General features: G+C 46.8%; 1 protein-coding gene across 1 annotated transcript in view; it reads right to left on the reverse strand.

The window, feature by feature from the left end:
- Window positions 1-17,382, reverse strand: part of LOC116966075 (tetratricopeptide repeat protein 39A-like) — a 102,370-nt gene that overhangs the window by 15,625 nt on the left and 69,363 nt on the right. The window contains exons 10-14 of the mRNA XM_033012226.1: window positions 14,959-15,067; window positions 8,878-8,945; window positions 4,909-4,968; window positions 3,931-4,092; window positions 2,117-2,208 (exon numbers count right to left, since the gene is read on the reverse strand). Of these exons, the coding sequence (XP_032868117.1) occupies window positions 2,117-2,208; window positions 3,931-4,092; window positions 4,909-4,968; window positions 8,878-8,945; window positions 14,959-15,067 (491 nt within the window). The remainder of the gene's footprint in view (window positions 1-2,116; window positions 2,209-3,930; window positions 4,093-4,908; window positions 4,969-8,877; window positions 8,946-14,958; window positions 15,068-17,382) is intronic.

Consider the following 17,382-nt stretch of genomic DNA (forward strand, 5'->3'; position numbering starts at 1 on the left):
CAGCATTTTTATCTGATTTTACCGACATCTGCAGTTCTTTCTTAAATATCTCTCCCTCTCAACCCCTTTATCCTGCCTTCTCCTCCTAACCCCTAACACCCGTACTAATCAAGAATCTATCAATATCCGCCTGAAAAATATCCGCTGACGTGGCCTCCACAGCCCTCTGTGGCAATGAGTTCCACAGATTAACTACCCTCTGACTAAAGAAGTTCCTCATCGCCTCCTTTCTAAAAGAGCGTCCTTTAATTCTCAGGCTGTGACCTCTGGTCCTAGACTCTCCCACCAGTGGAAACATCCTCTCCACATCCAATCTATCTATGCCTTTCATTATTCTGTAAGATTCAATGAGGCCCTCTATCTTCTAAACTCCAGCGAGTGCAGGCCCTCCGTTTGTTTTCTCCTTTTGCGCACATTTTCATCAACGCCGCCCAGATTCCAACACTCAGCTGTGGCTTCAGGGCAATTTCTGCAGTGGATTGTCAATGGAAAGGATAGGATTAGTGCACGACTAATGCAACTGGGTGGTTGGTAGTTAGCACTGTACTCGCCAGCATGGCCCCCAGGGCAATAACAATCCCTAACAGGTTGGAGCAGAGTCTGAGTCATCATTCTCAGTAATACATCCATTTATCTTGCCGACTGAAGCTTTTGGAGAGCTGGAGCCATGATCAGGTCCCGGGTTCGATCCTGACCTTGAGCCAAGCTGCTCAGATTCCTCCATTAACCCATTATTCCTCCATTAAGGGGTGTCACGGTGGTGCAGCGGTAGAGTTGCTGCCTCACAGCGCCAGAGACCTGGGTTCGATCCTGACCTCGGGTACGGAGCTTGTACGTATGTTCTCCCCGTGACCTGTGTGGGTTTTCTCCGGGTGCTCCAGTTGTCCTCCACACTCCAAAGACTTGCAGGTTTGTAGGTTAATTGGCCTCTACAGGTACATTGTAAACTGTCCTAGTGCGTGTAGGATTATGCTTGTGTATGGAGTGATTGCTGGTCAGCGCGGACAAAAGGCCCATTTTCATATTACTTCCATTAAATAGTTCAGGTTATTTCATTCAGTTCAGTTTATTGTCACGTGTACCGAGGTACAGTGAAAAGCTTTTGTTGCGTGCTAACCAGTTCGCGGGAAGACAATACATGATTACAATCGAGCCGTCCACAGTGTACAGATACATGATAAGGGAACAATGTTTAGTGCCAGATAAACCCCAGTAAAGTCCAATCAAAGATAGTCTGAGGGTCTCTCTAAAATCTAACGTCTAATACAAAGCGGTCAGGAGCAAAACCTGCCGCTCAAATCATTATCTTTCGCCAAACAAGAACAACCTCATCAAATTTCCAACGAGGTTGAGAACCTGCAAGGGTCAGTCAGTGCGTGGTTGGGAGGTGGCGATTGAACGACATGTGAATGGGGACAACAGGACTTTGTGTTTAGGAAGGAACTGAGATGCTGGAAAATCGAAGGTACACAAAAATGCTGGAGAAACTCAGCGGGTGCAGCAGCATCTATGGAGCGAAGGAAATGGGCAACGTTTCGGGACGAAACGTTGCCCATTTCCTTCGCTCCATAGATGCTGCTGCACCCGCTGAGTTTCTCCAGCATTTTTGTCAACCTATGGTTTTGAATATGGCTGCTCATGCCAAAACACACATGTCTTTGCCTTGCCCATCCGAGATGCAAATGATTCAGGCAGTGAAAAGCTCCCTGACTTCAAACAGCACTGGCCGAAACCTTCTTCAGACACTTGTTGTGGGACGACAGATGGCACAATGGGCTAAGTGTTCGGCTGGCAACCGGAAGGTAGCCGGTTCGAATCCCGCTTGGAGTGCATACTGTCGTTGTGTCCTTGGGCAAGACACTTCACCCACCTTTGCCTGTGTGTGAATGTGTGTGAGTGATTGGTGGTGGTCGGAGGGGCCTTAGGCGCAGATTGGCAGCCACGCTTCCGTCAGTCTGCCCCAGGGCAGCTGTGGCTACAGAAGTAGCTTACCACCACCGAGTGTGACTGAGGAGTGAATGAATAATGCGATGTAAAGCGCCTTGAGTATTAGAAAGGCGCTATATAAATCCCATCCATTATTATTATTATTGTTGTGGTAGAGAATGCAACCCACCTGAACAAATCCACCTCGTTGTCTCCAAAGGGCTTAGCTTCGTGTTCGGGGAGCATACTCAGATACGCCGCCTTCATGTAGACATACATTGCCTGAGGGAGAACAGCACAAACCAGCTTAACTGGTTGACTTCCATCCATTGCTACAGTCTTAGAATCGGAGTTACACACCATGGAAAATAATAATAATAATAATAATATATTTTATTGTCATTGCACTGAGCTGCAACGAGATTTGGTATGCAGCTTCCATCCGATGTCATAACTTAGACAACTAAAATTTAGATACCCAGAGAAACATGATTTATAAAAATAAAAATAAAACAGTAAAACAGTCTAAAGTGCGACTATGTCTATGCCGGGTCGATGTGCGACGTGACCATCCGAGGGAGACAGTACATGGGGGTGGGGGCACTCAGCAGGGCCGGTTCAGAGCAGCTATAGCTCTGGGGATGAAGCTGTTCCTAAGTCTGGAGGTGCGGGCGTAGAAGGCCTTGTAACATCTCCCGGAGGGTAGAAGTTCGAACAGACTATTACAAGGGAGTGAGGAGTCTTTGTGAATACTGACGGCCTTCCTGAGGCTCCGTGTGTAGTAGATGCCCTCCAAGGCTGGTAGCTGTGTCCCAATTATCTTCTGAGCTCTGTGGACGACGCGCTGAAGAGCTCTCCTCTCCGCCTCCGTGCAGCTGAGACACCACACAGAGATGCCATATGTTAAGATGCTCTCTGTGGTGCAGCGGTAGGAAAAGGCCCGTGAGCCAATTTATCCACCGACCAAGTGTTGCCTGCCTGGCTTTAGCTTTAGCCATTGTCACCTACAAATCAAACCACCCACCTGTATCCACCTGTGTATAGTGCAAGATCACAAAGGTTTCGGCCTGAAACGTCATCTATTCCTTCGCTCCATAGATGCTGCCTCAACCGCTGAGTTTCTCCAGCATTTTTGTCTACCTTCCGCCTATCACTTGTCAGGTTCTGTCCCATCCCCACCTCTCCTTCCCAACTATCTCCCATGTTAATCCAACCAGTCTGAAGAAGGGTCGTCTATCCATTCCTTCCGCAGATTCATCTGTTGCCGGCCTTGCTTTGTTCTGGCCTTTTCCCTACCTCTATTTCCCTCCCCTCTACATTCAGTCTGAGGAAGGTTCCCGACCCAAAACGTCACCTATTCCTTTTATTCCCCGACCCGCTGAGTTACTCCAGCACTTTGTGTCCGCTCTTGACTCTTGTGCCGGCAGCTGGGATGACATGGGGCCCCTTTATCGGCCGGCATGTGCAGCTGCTGAAGGGCCTCCCTCGGTGTTGGGAGATATTCCCCACAGGAACACAGTGGTTAGAAATTGTGCAAGATATCTTTACTATGGAGAAACTGACATATTCCTTGAGAGTCGAGGAGAATTCATTTGAGAAGATCTGGGAAAAATGGACCGTTTATTTGAGCCATGGCACCAACTAGACAAATGCCGAGCTAGATATGGGAAGATTGCGTTATATAGAACTAGATGGTATGTTTGTATGAATATTGAATTATCTCCAAATAACGAATCCATGTAATGTTTTTTCTTTTTTTAATTTTTAAAAATTTTAATCCCAATTTTTTAAATTTATTTACTTCTTTTTTTTCCCCCCTATCTACTTATTTTTTTTATTTTGATTGCTGTTTTTCTTACTTTGTTTTATTTATGATGATGGTGTTGCACTGTTTTGTATATCTCTTAAAAATCAATAAAAATTTTTAGTGGAAAAAAAAGGAGATATTCCCCAGGGTAGGCCCTTGCCCCCCCCCCCCCCCCCCCCCCCCCCTCACCCCCTCACCTTGGACCAGCGACTCTCTTTGCTGAGGAGATCTGCGTAGAAGTAGGCCATCTTCCACAGCCGCTTGTAGGTGAAGCACCACATCAGCTCCCAGTAGCACATGTGGTGGAACTGTTTCCATGCCTGCTGAGCAGCGCACCCCTCCTCAAACCTCTGGATCGCCTGCGGGGGAAACACAGCACAACGTCTTACCACAGAGTCCCCCAAAGCCATCCTGTAACGGGGCGACCAGAACGGCTCACAATACTCATCATCAAGACACACAATACTCATCATCATCAAGGATCCACACCATCCTGGCCACACACTCACCTCCCCGCTACCTTCAGGTAGAAGGTACAGGAGCCTGAAGACTGCAACAACCAGGTTCAGGAATAGTTACTTCCCCACAGCCATCAGGCTATTAAACTTGGCTCGGACAAAACTCTGAACATTAATAGCCCATTATCTGTTATTGGCACTTTATCAGTTTATTTATTCATGTGTGTGTGTGTATATATTTATATAATGATCTGTGGAATTCTCTGCCTCAGAGGGCGGTGGAGGCCGGTTCTCTGGATGCTTTCTAGAGAGAGCTAGATAGGGCTCTTAAAAATAGCGGAGTCAGGGGATATAGGGAGAAGGCAGGAACGGGGTACTGATTGAGGATGATCAGACATGATCACATTGAATGGCGGTGCTGACTCGAAGGGCCAGATGGCCTACTCCTGCACCTATTGTCTATTGTCTATTGACACTCTTACTAATCAAGAACCTATGAATCTCCGCGTTAAAAATACCCATTGTCTTGGCCTACACAGCCGCTTGTGGCAATGAATTCCAGACTCACCACCCTCTGGCTAAAGAAATTCTTCCTCATCTCCTTTCTAAAGGATTACGTCCTTTAATTCTGAGGCTGTGCCCTCTGGTCCTAGACTCTCCCACTAGTGGAAACATGTTCTCCGCACCCACATCACAGACAAATAAGGGGATTCTGACCTTGTCGAGGTTTCCCTGGATCTCTTCGATTCTTCCCGAAAAGAACAGGAATATTGCACCCTGCAGGAAGGTAAAAGACAGCACATTATCCTCTCATCGTAAATCAGAGAGTCACAGGGTGGCGAACTGCTGCAGCAGGTAGTGCCGTTGCTTCAGTTCAGTTTAGTTTATTGTCAGCTTTCCCGAGGTACAGTGAAAAACATTTGTTGCGTGCTATCCAGTCAGCGGAAAGACAATACATGATTACAATCGAGCCGTCCACAGTGTACAGATACATGATAAGGGAATAATGTTTAGTGCAAGGTAAAGCCAGTAAAGTCCGATCAAGGATAGTCTGAGGGTCCCCTATGAGGTAGATAGTAGTTCAGGACCGCTCTCTGGCTGCAGTAGGACGGTTCAGTTGCCTGATAACAGTCGGGAAGAAACTGTCCCTGAATCTGGAGGTGTGCGTTTTCACACTTCTGTACCTCTTGCCCAATGGGAGAGGGGAGAAGAGGGAGTGACTGGGGTGAGACTGGTCCTTGATGATGCTGCTGGCCTTGCCGAGGCAGCGTGAGGTGTAGATGGAGTCAATGGAAGGGGGGTTGGTGTGTGTGTGATGGTCTGGGCTGCGTCCACAATTCTCTGCAATTTCTTGTGGTCTTGGATGGAGCTGTTCCCAAACCGTGCTGTGATGCATCCCGATAAAATGCTTCTAACGGCGCATCTGTAGAAGTTGGTGAGAGTTGTTCGGGACATGCCAAACTTCCGAAGCCTAAGGAAGTAGAGGCGTTGGTGTGCTGCCTCTTGGATCAAATATCAAATACCTGACCCCTGGCGTGGTTTCTGTGGAGTTTGCACGTTCTCCCTGTGACCATGTGAGCTGGCTGCTACAGGTGGCCATGGTCTATAAATTGGCTGCTGTACATTAAGAGAACTGGGGGGAGGGAGTTGATGAGCTTGTGACAGACAATAAGCACAGTTGGCAGAGGGGTGATCTTATAGAGGTGTATAAAATCATGAGGGTGAATACACAGGGAAGGGAAATCTAAAACTAGACGACATAGGTTTAAGGCGAGAGGGGAAAGATTTAATAGGAAGCTGATGGGCAACTTTTTCCACACAGAGGGTGATAGGTAAATGAAACCAGCTTCCAGAGGGGGTAGTTGAGGCAGCACTTGAAGGACATTTGGACAGGTACATGGAAAGGTTAAGAGGGATATGAACCAAACACAGGGAAATGAGTCTAATTTAGATGGGGGCATCTTAGTCTGAATGGGTAACTTGGACTGAAGGATCTGTTTCCCTATTGTGCAAGTCCAATGGTGTTAGAGGGAAGTTAATGTGTGAGTGTTCCTGTGGGCTGCCATGGACCAGATGGGCTGAATGGCCTCTTTCTAGGCTATGAAACATTGCCGATCATCTTAATTCAGACTGCAGGGTGGGCTGGGGCGACCGACGTCGCAGCGGCCTCTGCAGTCTGTCCATGTTTTTTTGGTTTTTTTGTCCCGTTGAGGGTATAGTTTGTAGTGGGCTTTTAAATGTGTATGTGTGGGGGGCGGGGGGTGGGTGGGGGAAACTTATAAACCTCTTCCCTGCACGGAGACGCGTCCTTTTTCTCTGTCGGGTCTCCGTTGTCGTTGGGGCCTAGCACCGTGGAGCGGCCTCCAACGGAACGACCTGGGGGCTCAAGTCACGGAGCCGGCGGAGCTGCGGACCTACCATCGTGGAGCTGGCCGGCTTCAGAGCGTGGAGAGCTGCGGTGGCGCGCGACTGCGACCTAACTCCGGTGGATGGTGACACCGGGAGCTCGCGGGTCCCCGGTGGGAGACCGCTTTGCGGGGCACCGGCAACGGCGACTTCTCCCGCCCGAATTGCGGGGTTGAAAGTGACCTGGAGTGGGGCCTTACATCGCCCGGCGCGGCTTAAACAGCCGCGGGACTTGCTAGCGCCCGCCGGGGCTTTGACTTCGACATCGGGAGAAGAATGGAGAGCAGGGGAGAGACATGACTTTGCCTTCCATCACAGTGAGGAGGAGATTCACTGTGATGGATGTTTGTGTAAATTGTGTTGGTGTGTGTCTTGGTTCTTTTCTTGTATGGCTGCAGAAACCAAATTTCGTTTGAACCTCATGTGAAGTTCAAATGACAAATAAACGGTATTGTATTGTATTTAAAAAATTCTGGCTCTTCATGTTAACAGCAGGCATAGTTTCTTCTTATTTTTACCTCATTCCCAGGTGCTTGATGCTAGTGTTTACAATCCACTACCACCCCTTCCGACGCAGAAGGAGATGCTTTGGTGATTCATCTTGGCTGACCAATAAGTAGCAACTGCGTAAGAAGGAACTGCAGATGCTGGATAACACCGGATTGCTGGAGTAATCAGCAGGTCAGGCAGCATCTCTGGATAGAACGAATGTGTGACGTTTCGGGTTGACACCCATCTTCAGACTGATAAAGGGGAGAGGGTAGCGAGAGATAGGGAAAGGTAAGGTGAGATGTCTCATTTTCACACCTTGCCCCTCCTTATCTCTCATTTCCCTCTTCCTTGATTCTCAGTTTGAAGAAGGGTCCCGACCCGAAACGTCACCCATTACTCCAATGTTGCCTGTCCCGCTGAGTTACTCCGGCATTTTGTCTCTTGTTCAGCACCTGTTCCATCTATTGCACATCATCTAAGAAATGGCTCCATATTAGGGGCAAGAGTTAGCGACAGCATCTTTCCACTGATCAAGCGGCTGAACACAAACCAGAGATCCGGGTCCTGTTTAGGGATACAGCATGGAAACAGGTCGTTCAGCCCACCGAGTCCTGCTATCCAACTCCCGTTCACACTAGTTCTATGTTATCCCACATCCACTCCCTACACACGGGGGGGGGGGGGGGGGGGGGGGATTCACAGAGGGCCAATTAACCTACAAACCCGCATGTCTTTGGGATATGGGAGGAAACCGGAGCACCAGGAGGAAACCCATGCAGTCACAGGGAGAACGGGCAAACTCCACACAGACAGCACCAGAGGTCAGAATCGAACCCGGATCTCTGGCGCTGTGAGGCAGCATCTCTACCCACTGCGCCACTGTGTCATCAATGGATTACCAAGCCCATTGATCATTCAGGAAACAAAGTAGACAGTGTCAATAGACAATAGGTGCAGGAGTAGGCCATTCAGCCCTTCGAGCCAGCACCGCCATTCAATGTGATCATGGCTGATCATCCCCAATCAGTACCCCGTTCCTGCCTTCTCCCCATATCCCCTGACTCCGCTATCTTTAAAAGCCCTATCTAGCTCTCCCTTGAAAGTATCCAGAGAACCTGCCTCCACCGCCCTCTGAGGCAGAGAATTCCACACTCACCACTCTCTGTGTGAAAAAGTGTTTCCTCATCTCCGTTCTAAATGGCTTACCACTTATTCTTAAACTGTGGCCCCTGGTTCTGGACTCCCCCAACATCGGGAATATGTTTCCTGCCTCTCGCATGTCCAAACCCTTAATAATCTTATATGTTTCAATAAGATTCCCTCTCATCCTTCTAAACTCCAGTGTACAAGCCCAGCTGCTCCATTCTCTCAGCATATGACAGTCCCGCCATCCTGGGAATCAACCTTGTAAACCTACGCTGCACTCCCTCAATAGCACGAATGTCCATCCTCATATTAGGGGACCAAAACTGCACACAATACTCCACGTGTGGTCTCACTAGGGCTCTGTACAACTGCAGAAGGACCTCTTTGCTCCTATATTCTTACCTATGTGAACCTACATGGTCACAGGGCCGTGGAGTCAGAGAACATGGAAACAGGCTCTTTGGCCCAAGTTGTCCACACCGACCAACATGTCCCATCCACACTAGTCTTTGCTCCTATACTCAACTCCTCTTGTTATGAATCAACTCCTCTTGTTATCTCTTGTCCAAAAGGAGATCAGATTGCGGACAGGACACGGGGGGATAGTTAGGGTTAAACCAGCAGCGCCGGCTGGCCTCTTACCTTGGGGTACTTAGTGAGGTAAGGCCGAAGCAAATCCACGGCATCCGTCACATCCTCCTCCCCCGTCCCTGCAGCCAAGACAAAACAAGACATGTTGATGCAAGATCTCACAGCCTGACCGCTCACTGGCATCGAACTGTTCACCTGGGGCGGAGAGCCCAAACACATCCATGAAGGGGGCATGCATGGAGAGACAGGCCCTTCAGCCAACAAGTCTATGCCAACCATCAAACACCCAAAACTTGCAAAATTCTTAAGGGTTTGGACAGGCTAGATGCAGGAAAATTGTTCCCGATGTTGGGGAAGTCCAGAACAAGGGGTCACAGTTTAAGGATAAGGGGGAAGTCTTTTAGGACCGAGATGAGAAATGTTTTTTCACACAAATAGTGGTGAATCTGTGGAAATTTCTGCCACAGAAGGTAGTTGAGGCCAGTTCATTGGCTATATTCAAGAGGGAGTTAGATGTGGCCCTTGTGGCTAAAGGGATCAGGGGGTATGGAGAGAAGGCAGGTACGGGATACTGAGTTGGATGATCAGCCATGATCATATTGAATGGCGGTGCAGGCTCGAAGGGCCGAATGGCCTACTCCTGCACCTATTGTCTATGTTTCTATGTTTCTATGACCACTGATTTTTAATTGTATTATTAATTATTCAGTTTACTGATACAGCATGGACACAGGCCCTTCAGCCAACAAGTCTATGCCAACTATTAACATGATAACTATTCATTTATTGTATTCTTGATGATGTCGATGAGAGATCCAGCATGGAAACACACCCTTCGGCCCACTATTAAATCTTCTATTAATTCTTTCCCCTCTGACCTTAAACCCATGTCCTCTGCTTCTTGATTCGTCTACTCTGGGGAAAGGACTCTGTGCATTCATCCCTATCTATTCCCCTCATGGATTTATTTTTACACATTATTTTCACATTCTGCCAACGTTTACACTAATCATCCAGAACACCTTCATACACTGGATTGCTTGAGTGGTTGAGGACCAGGAAAACTCACTCACTCGCCCATATTGAAGGTGAATCAAGGGCAAGCTTCGATTAATAATCAGTGCATAATGCAGTGGCTTGCCATTGCTAGAATCCATGTCTACCGCTGCCGCCAGACCCCAAGTCCCCACCCACTCCGACATCTCAGTTCCCATTTCTCCCACTTCCTCAGAACCCATTCCCCCTTTTCCCAATAACTACCCCTCTCAACCTCTTCCCATTCACCCAAGAGGAATAGATTGGGTAGATGCACAAAGGTAAAACAGTTATAATGGGTGACTTCAATCTACATATAGATTGGGTGAATCAAATTGGCAAGGGCGCTGAGGAAGAGGATTTCTTGGAATGTATGCGGGATAGTTTTCTAAACCAACATGTAGAGGAACCAACGAGAGAGCAGGCTATTCTAGACTGGGTATTGAGTAATGAGGAAGGGTTAGTTAGCAGTCTTGTTGTGCGTGGCCCCTTGGGCAAGAGTAACCATAATATGGTTGAGTTCTTCATTAGGATGGAGAGTGACATTGTTAATTCAGAAACAAGGGTCCTGAACTTAAAGAAAGGTAACTTTGAGGGTATGAGACGTGAATTGGCCAAGATAGACTGGCAATTGATTCTTAAAGGGTTGACGGTGGATATGCAATGGAAGGCATTTAAAGACTGCATGGATGAACTACAACAATTGTTCATCCCAGTTTGGCAAAAGAATAAATCAGGGAAGGTAGTGCATCCGTGGATAACAAGGGAAATCAGGGATAGTATCAAAACAAAAGATGAAGCATACAAATTAGCCAGAAAAAGCAGCCTACCAGAGGACTGGGAGAAATTCAGTCCAGCAGAGGAGGACAAAGGGCTTAATTAGGAAAGGGAAAATAGATTATGAAAGAAAACTGGCAGGGAACATAAAAACTGACTGCAAAGGTTTTTATAGATATGTGAAGAGAAAAATATTAGTTAAAACAAATGTAGGCCCCTTGCAGTCAGAAACAGGTGAATTGATCATGGGGAACAAGGACATGGCAGACCAATTGAATAACTACTTTGGTTCTGTCTTCACTAAGGAAGACATAACTAATCTGCCGGAAATAGCAGGGGACCGGGGGTCAAATGAAATGGAGGAACTGAGTGAAATCTAGGTTAGCCGGGAAGTGGTGTTAGGTAAATTGAATGGATTAAAGGCCGATAAATCCCCAGGGCCGGATAGGCTGCATCCCAGAGTACTTAAGGAAGTAGCCCCAGAAATAGTGGATGCATTAGTGATAATTTTTCAAAACTCTTTAGATTCTGGAGTGGTTCCTGAGGATTGGAGGGTAGCTAATGTAACCCCACTTTTTAAAAAGGGAGGGAGAGAGAAAACGGGGAATTACAGACCAGTTAGTCTAACATCGGTAGTGGGGAAACTGCTAGAATCAGTTGTTAAAGATGGGATAGCAGCACATTTGGAAAGTGGTGAAATCATTGGACAAAGTCAGCATGGATTTATGAAAGGTAAATCATGTCTGACGAATCTTATAGAATTTTTCGAGGATGGAAAAGTGGATAAGGGAGAACCAGTGGATATGTTATATCTGGACTTTCAGAAGGCTTTCGACAAGGTCCCACATAAGAGATTAGTATACAAACTTAAAGCACACAGTATTGGGGGTTCAGTATTGATGTGGATAGAGAACTGGCTGGCAGACAGGAAGCAAAGAGTAGGAGTAAACTGGTCCTTTTCACAATGGCAGGCAGTGACTAGTGGGGTACCGCAAGGCTCAGTGCTGGGACCCCAGCTATTTACGATATATATTAATGATTTGGACGAGGGAATTGAATGCAACATCTCCAAGTTTGCGGATGACACGAAGCTGGGAGGCAGTGTTAGCTGTGAGGACGATGCTAGGAGGCTGCAAGGTGACTTGGATAGGCTGGGTGAGTGGGCAAATGCATGGCAGATGCAGTATAATGTGGATAAATGTGAGGTTATCCACTTTGGTGGCAAAAACAGGAAAGTAGACTATTATCTGAATGGTGGCCGATTAGGAAAAGGGGAGATGCAACGAGACCTGGGTGTCATGGTACACCAGTCATTGAAAGTAGGCATGCAGGTGCAGCAGGCAGTGAAGAAGGCGAATGGTATGTTAGCATTCATAGCAAAAGGATTTGAGTATAGGAGCAGGGAGGTTCTACTGCAGTTGTACAGGGTATTGGTGAGACCACACCTGGAGTATTGCGTACAGTTTTGGTCTCCTAATCTGAGGAAAGACATTCTTGCCATAGAGGGAGTACAGAGAAGGTTCACCAGACTGATTACTGGGATGTCAGGACTTTCATATGAAGAAAGACTGGATAGACTCAGGCTTGTACTCGCTAGAATTTAGAAGATTGAGGGGGGATCTTATTGAAACTTACAAAATTCTTAAGGGGTTGGACAGGCTAGATGCAGGAAGATTGTTCCCAATGTTGGGGAAGTCCAGAACAAGGGGTCACAGTTTAAGGATAAGGGGGAAATCTTTTAGGACCGAGATGAGGAAAACATTTTTCACACAGAGAGTGGTGAATCTCTGGAATTCTCTGCCACAGAAGGAAGTTGAGGCCAGTTCATTGGCTATATTTAAGAGGGAGTTAGATGTGGCCCTTGTGGCTAAAGGGATCAGGGGGTATGGAGAGAAGGCAGGGATGGGATACTGAGTTGGATCAGCCATGATCATATTGAATGGCGGTGCAGGCTCGAAGGGCTGAATGGCCTACTCCTGCACCTATTTTCTATGTCTATGTCTATGCACAGAGTCTCTTGCCCAGAGTAGGTGAATCGAGGACCAGAGGACATAGTTTTAGGGTGAAGGGGAAAAGATTTAATAGGATACCGAGGGGTAACTTTTTCACGCAGAGGGTGGTGGGTGTATGGAACAAGCTGCCAGAGGAGGTAGTTGAGGCTGGGACTATCCCAATGTTTAAGAAACAGTTAGACTGGTACATGGATAGGACAGGTTTGGAGGGATATGGACCAAACTGGGGCAGGTGGGACTAGTGTAGCTGGGATATGATGGCCGGTGTGCAGAATGGCTTGTTTCCATGCTGTATCACTCTATGACTCTTGCCCTTCCGAAAGCAGGGAGGAAAATCTTTAACCAGCTATTGCAATGTACTGCGTGTCCCACCTGCCTGCGTTTGGCCCATATCCCTCCAAACCTGTCCTATCCATGTACCTGTCCAACTGTTTCTTAAACGTTGGGATAGTCCCTGCCTCAACCACGGAAGAACTCTGGGGATTGCCGAGAAAATAGTTTGGAACAGTGTACCCCAATACCAAGGCAGGAAAATGTTGCCCAAGGGGGAAATATCAAAGACGAGAGGGCATAGCATTAAGGTGAGAGTAGAGCAGACGATAACAGCATTTAAAAGACCCTTGAACAGGTACATGGTTAGGAAAGGTTTAGAACGGAGACGAGGAAACCTTTTCTCACAGAGAGTGGTGAGTCTGTGGAATTCTCTGCCTCAGAGGGCGGTGGAGGCCGGTTCTCTGGATACTTTCAAGAAAGAGCTAGATTGGGCTCTTAAAGATAGCGGAGTCAGGTGAGAAGGCACGAACGAAGGGACACTGATTGGGGATGATCAGCCATGAGCACATTGAATGGCGGTGCTGGCACGAAGGGCCGAATGGCCTACTCCTGCACCTATTGTCTATAGAGGGATACGAGGCAAATGGGACTAGCACGATGGGGCATCTTGGTCAGTATGGATGAGTTGGGAAAATGAACCTGTTTCCATGCTGTTAATGCAGAGTCCTTTAACAAAGAATCAGAGGCCATAGGTTTAAGGTGGGTGGGGGGGGGGGGGGGGGGTGGGGGGGGGAGATTTAATAGCAAGCCTGAGGGGAACCTTCCAACTATCACAACATTTAAAAAAGACATTTGGACAGGATAGGTTCAGAAGAATGTGGACCAAACACAGACAGGTGGGACCAATGTAGATGGGGCAAGTTGGTCGGCATGGGCAAGTTGGGCCGAAGGGCCTGTTTCCATGGTGTACGACTCTATGACCTGCTCTGTGTCTGGTCTGAAGAAGGGTCTCGACCCGAAAATTCACCCATTCCTTCTCTCCAGAGATGCTGCCTGTCCCGCTGAGATACTCCAGCATTTTGTGTCTATCTTCGATTTAATCCAGCATCTGCAATGCTTTTCTACACATGCAGACTATGTGTGTACATACTATTTCCTGGTAGTGAACCCCATCGTAACCCCATTCTCCTGCCTTCTCCCCATAACACCCGTACTAATCAAGAATCTGTCTATCTCTGCCTTTAAAATATCCATTGACTTGGCCTCCACAGCCCTCTGTGGCAATGAATTCCACAGATTCACCACCCTCTGACTAAAGAAATTCCTCCTCATCTCCTTCCTAAAGGAACGTCCTTTAATTCTGAGGCTGTGACCTCTGGTCCTAGACTCTCCCACTAGTGGAAACATCCTCTCCACATCCACTCTATCCAGGCCTTTCACTATTCTGTACGTTTCAATGAGGTCCCCCCTCATTCTTCTGAACTCCAGCGAGTACAGGCCCAGTGCCCTAATAGGTGAAGCTGCTTATAGCCCTCATACAAGGACATGGAAGCAAATTGGAAGGGCAGGCCTGACCCACGCCCTGTCCATGCTCCTTACTCGGCTTACATTCACAGGAATTTAATGGATCGACTGGGTTTGTATTCACTGGAATTTAGGATGAGAGGGGATCTAATAGAAACATATAACATTCTTAAGGGATTAGACAGGTTAGATGCAGGAAAAATGTTCTCCGTGTTGGGGGAGTCCAGAACCAGGGGTCACACAGTTTAAGAATAAGGGGTCGGCCATTTAGGACTGAGATGAGGAAAAACAGAGAGTTGTGAATCTGTGGAATTTTCTGCCACAGAAGGCAGTGGAGGCCAATTCACTGGATGTTTTCAAGAGAGAGTTACATTTAGCTCTTAGGGCTAACGGAATCAAGGGATGTGGGGAGAAAGCAGGAATGGGGGTACTGATTCTGGACGATCAGCCATGATCATATTGAATGGTGGTGCTGGCTCGAAGGGCAAACGCCTGCATCTATGTTTCTTACCGAGGATGAACGTGAGGAATGTGTAGTAGCAGAGTAGCAGCATCACGCACAGGATGGCTCGTAGGTTGGGCACCGTCGCTCCGTCGTGTAGCTGCGACAGACCGTACTCCTGTCAGAAAATTAATCACCGGCAGTTCAGCCCCACATCCTCTGGTTAACAACCAAGTTTATCAGAGTCGTACAGCACCCAAATAGTCCCTCCGGCCTGACTCATCCATGGCTATTAAACACTACAACCTCAAATAAGCTCTGAACTACATCGACTATTAGTGTTATTATTGCACTATTATTTTTTGTTTTTATGTGTGTATGTATGTGTGCATATATACGTATATACATACTATATATTTATATATCTAGAGAGATATTATATATGTTCTCTTCTCCTTATTTCACACATTTTGTCTTTCCATCTCTGCTACTTGCCCAACCATGTGCTGATCAAACACACTCCTCACCTGTATCCACCAACCACCTGGCGAGGTATATTTTTGATACTGGATAGGATAGCAGTTATATGTAGAGAGCTAGCATTATATATGTAGAAGAGTATATATATAATCTATTTCACTTGCACTTTAGTCCAATGTGACGAATAAAACCCGTATTGTATTGTATGATATATAGATACGTATATAGGATATATATATATAGACCATATATATAGATATAGATATATAGATATATATAGATATAGAGATACAGATATATAGCTATCTAGTGAATATATAGATATATAGATATATAGATAGATATAGATATATAAATATATAGCTATATCGATATATGATTATCTCTGATATTATATAGCTTATCTTAGTATCGCGTAATATATATATCTCTATATCTCTCTCTCTCTATCTCTCTTACTCTATCTCTCTATCTTTATATATTCTAGCTACTCTCTCTTCTCTCTCGCTATGCTATCTCATTCTCTATATATCTCTTCTCTCTTCTTCTCTCTCTCTTCTCTCTTCTTAGCTATAATTATATAGATGTAGTGATATATATCTATAGATAGCTATATAGCTAGATATATATATCATAGCTCTATATATATAGATTTATAGATCTATTAGATAGCTTATTATCTCCTATATTGCTATATCTATACTACGATATCTATTAGAATTATAGGATTATATATTCGTTAGATATCGAGAGATAGACTCTTGAGATAGATATAGATATAGATAATATATAGATATATATATAGATATATATATATATATCTAATATATATATATATTATATCTATATATAATATATACATATACATATATATATATATACTAACACACACACACACACACACACAGATTATATATATATATATATATATATACACATACACAGATGATATATATAGATAGGTACACAAAATTGCTGGAGGAACTCAGCGGGTGCAGCAGCATCTATGGAGCGAAGGAAATAGGCGACGTTTCGGGCCGAAACCCTTCTTCAGACTGATGGGGGGTGGGGAAAGAAAGAAGGAAAAAGGGAGGAGGAGGAGCCCGAGGGCGGGCGGATGGGAGGGTGGGAGGAGACAGCTAGAGGGTGAAGGAAGGGGCGGGGACAGCACAGGCTAGCCAAATTGGGGGAATTCAATGTTGATGCCATAAGGGCGCAAGGACCCCAGACGGAATATGAGGTGCTGTTCCTCCAATTTCCGCTGTTGCTCACTCTGGCAATGGAGGAGACCCAGGACAGAGAGGTCGGATTGGGAATGGGAGGGGGAGTTGAAGTGCTGAGCCACCGGGAGGTCAGGTAGGTTAAGGCGGACTGAGCGGAGGTGTTCGGCGAAACGGTCGCCCAACCTACGCTTGGTCTCACCGATGTAAATTAGCTGACATCTAGAGCAGCGGATGCAGTAGATGAGGTTGGAGGAGATACAGGTGAACCTTTGTCGCACCTGGAACGACTGCTTGGGACCTTGAATGGAGTCGAGGGGGGAGGTGAAGGGACAGGTGTTGCATTTCTTGCGGTTGCAACGGAAAGTGCCCGGGGAGGGGGTGGTGCGGGAGGGAAGGGAAGAATTGACGAGGGAGTTGCGGAGGGAGCGGTCTTTGCGGAAGGCAGACATGGGGGGAGATGGGAAGATGTGGCGAGTGGTGGGGTCACGTTGGAGGTGGCGGAAATGGCGGAGGATTATGTGTTGTATTTGCCGGCTGGTGGGGTGAAAGGTGAGGACCAGAGGGACTCTGCCCTTGTTGCGTGTGCGGGGATGGGGAGAGAGAGCAGTGTTGCGGGGTATGGATGAGACCCTGGTGTGAGCCTCATCTATGGTGGCGGAGGGGAATCCCCGTTCCCTGAAGAACGAGGACATTTCCGATGCCCTGGTATGAAATGTCTCATCCTGGGAACAGATGCGGCGTAGGCGGAGGAATTGGGAGTAGGGGATGGAGTCTTTACAGGGGGCAGGGT

Source organism: Amblyraja radiata, chromosome 35 (assembly GCF_010909765.2).
Source record: "Amblyraja radiata isolate CabotCenter1 chromosome 35, sAmbRad1.1.pri, whole genome shotgun sequence".
Classification (NCBI taxonomy): domain Eukaryota; kingdom Metazoa; phylum Chordata; class Chondrichthyes; order Rajiformes; family Rajidae; genus Amblyraja; species Amblyraja radiata.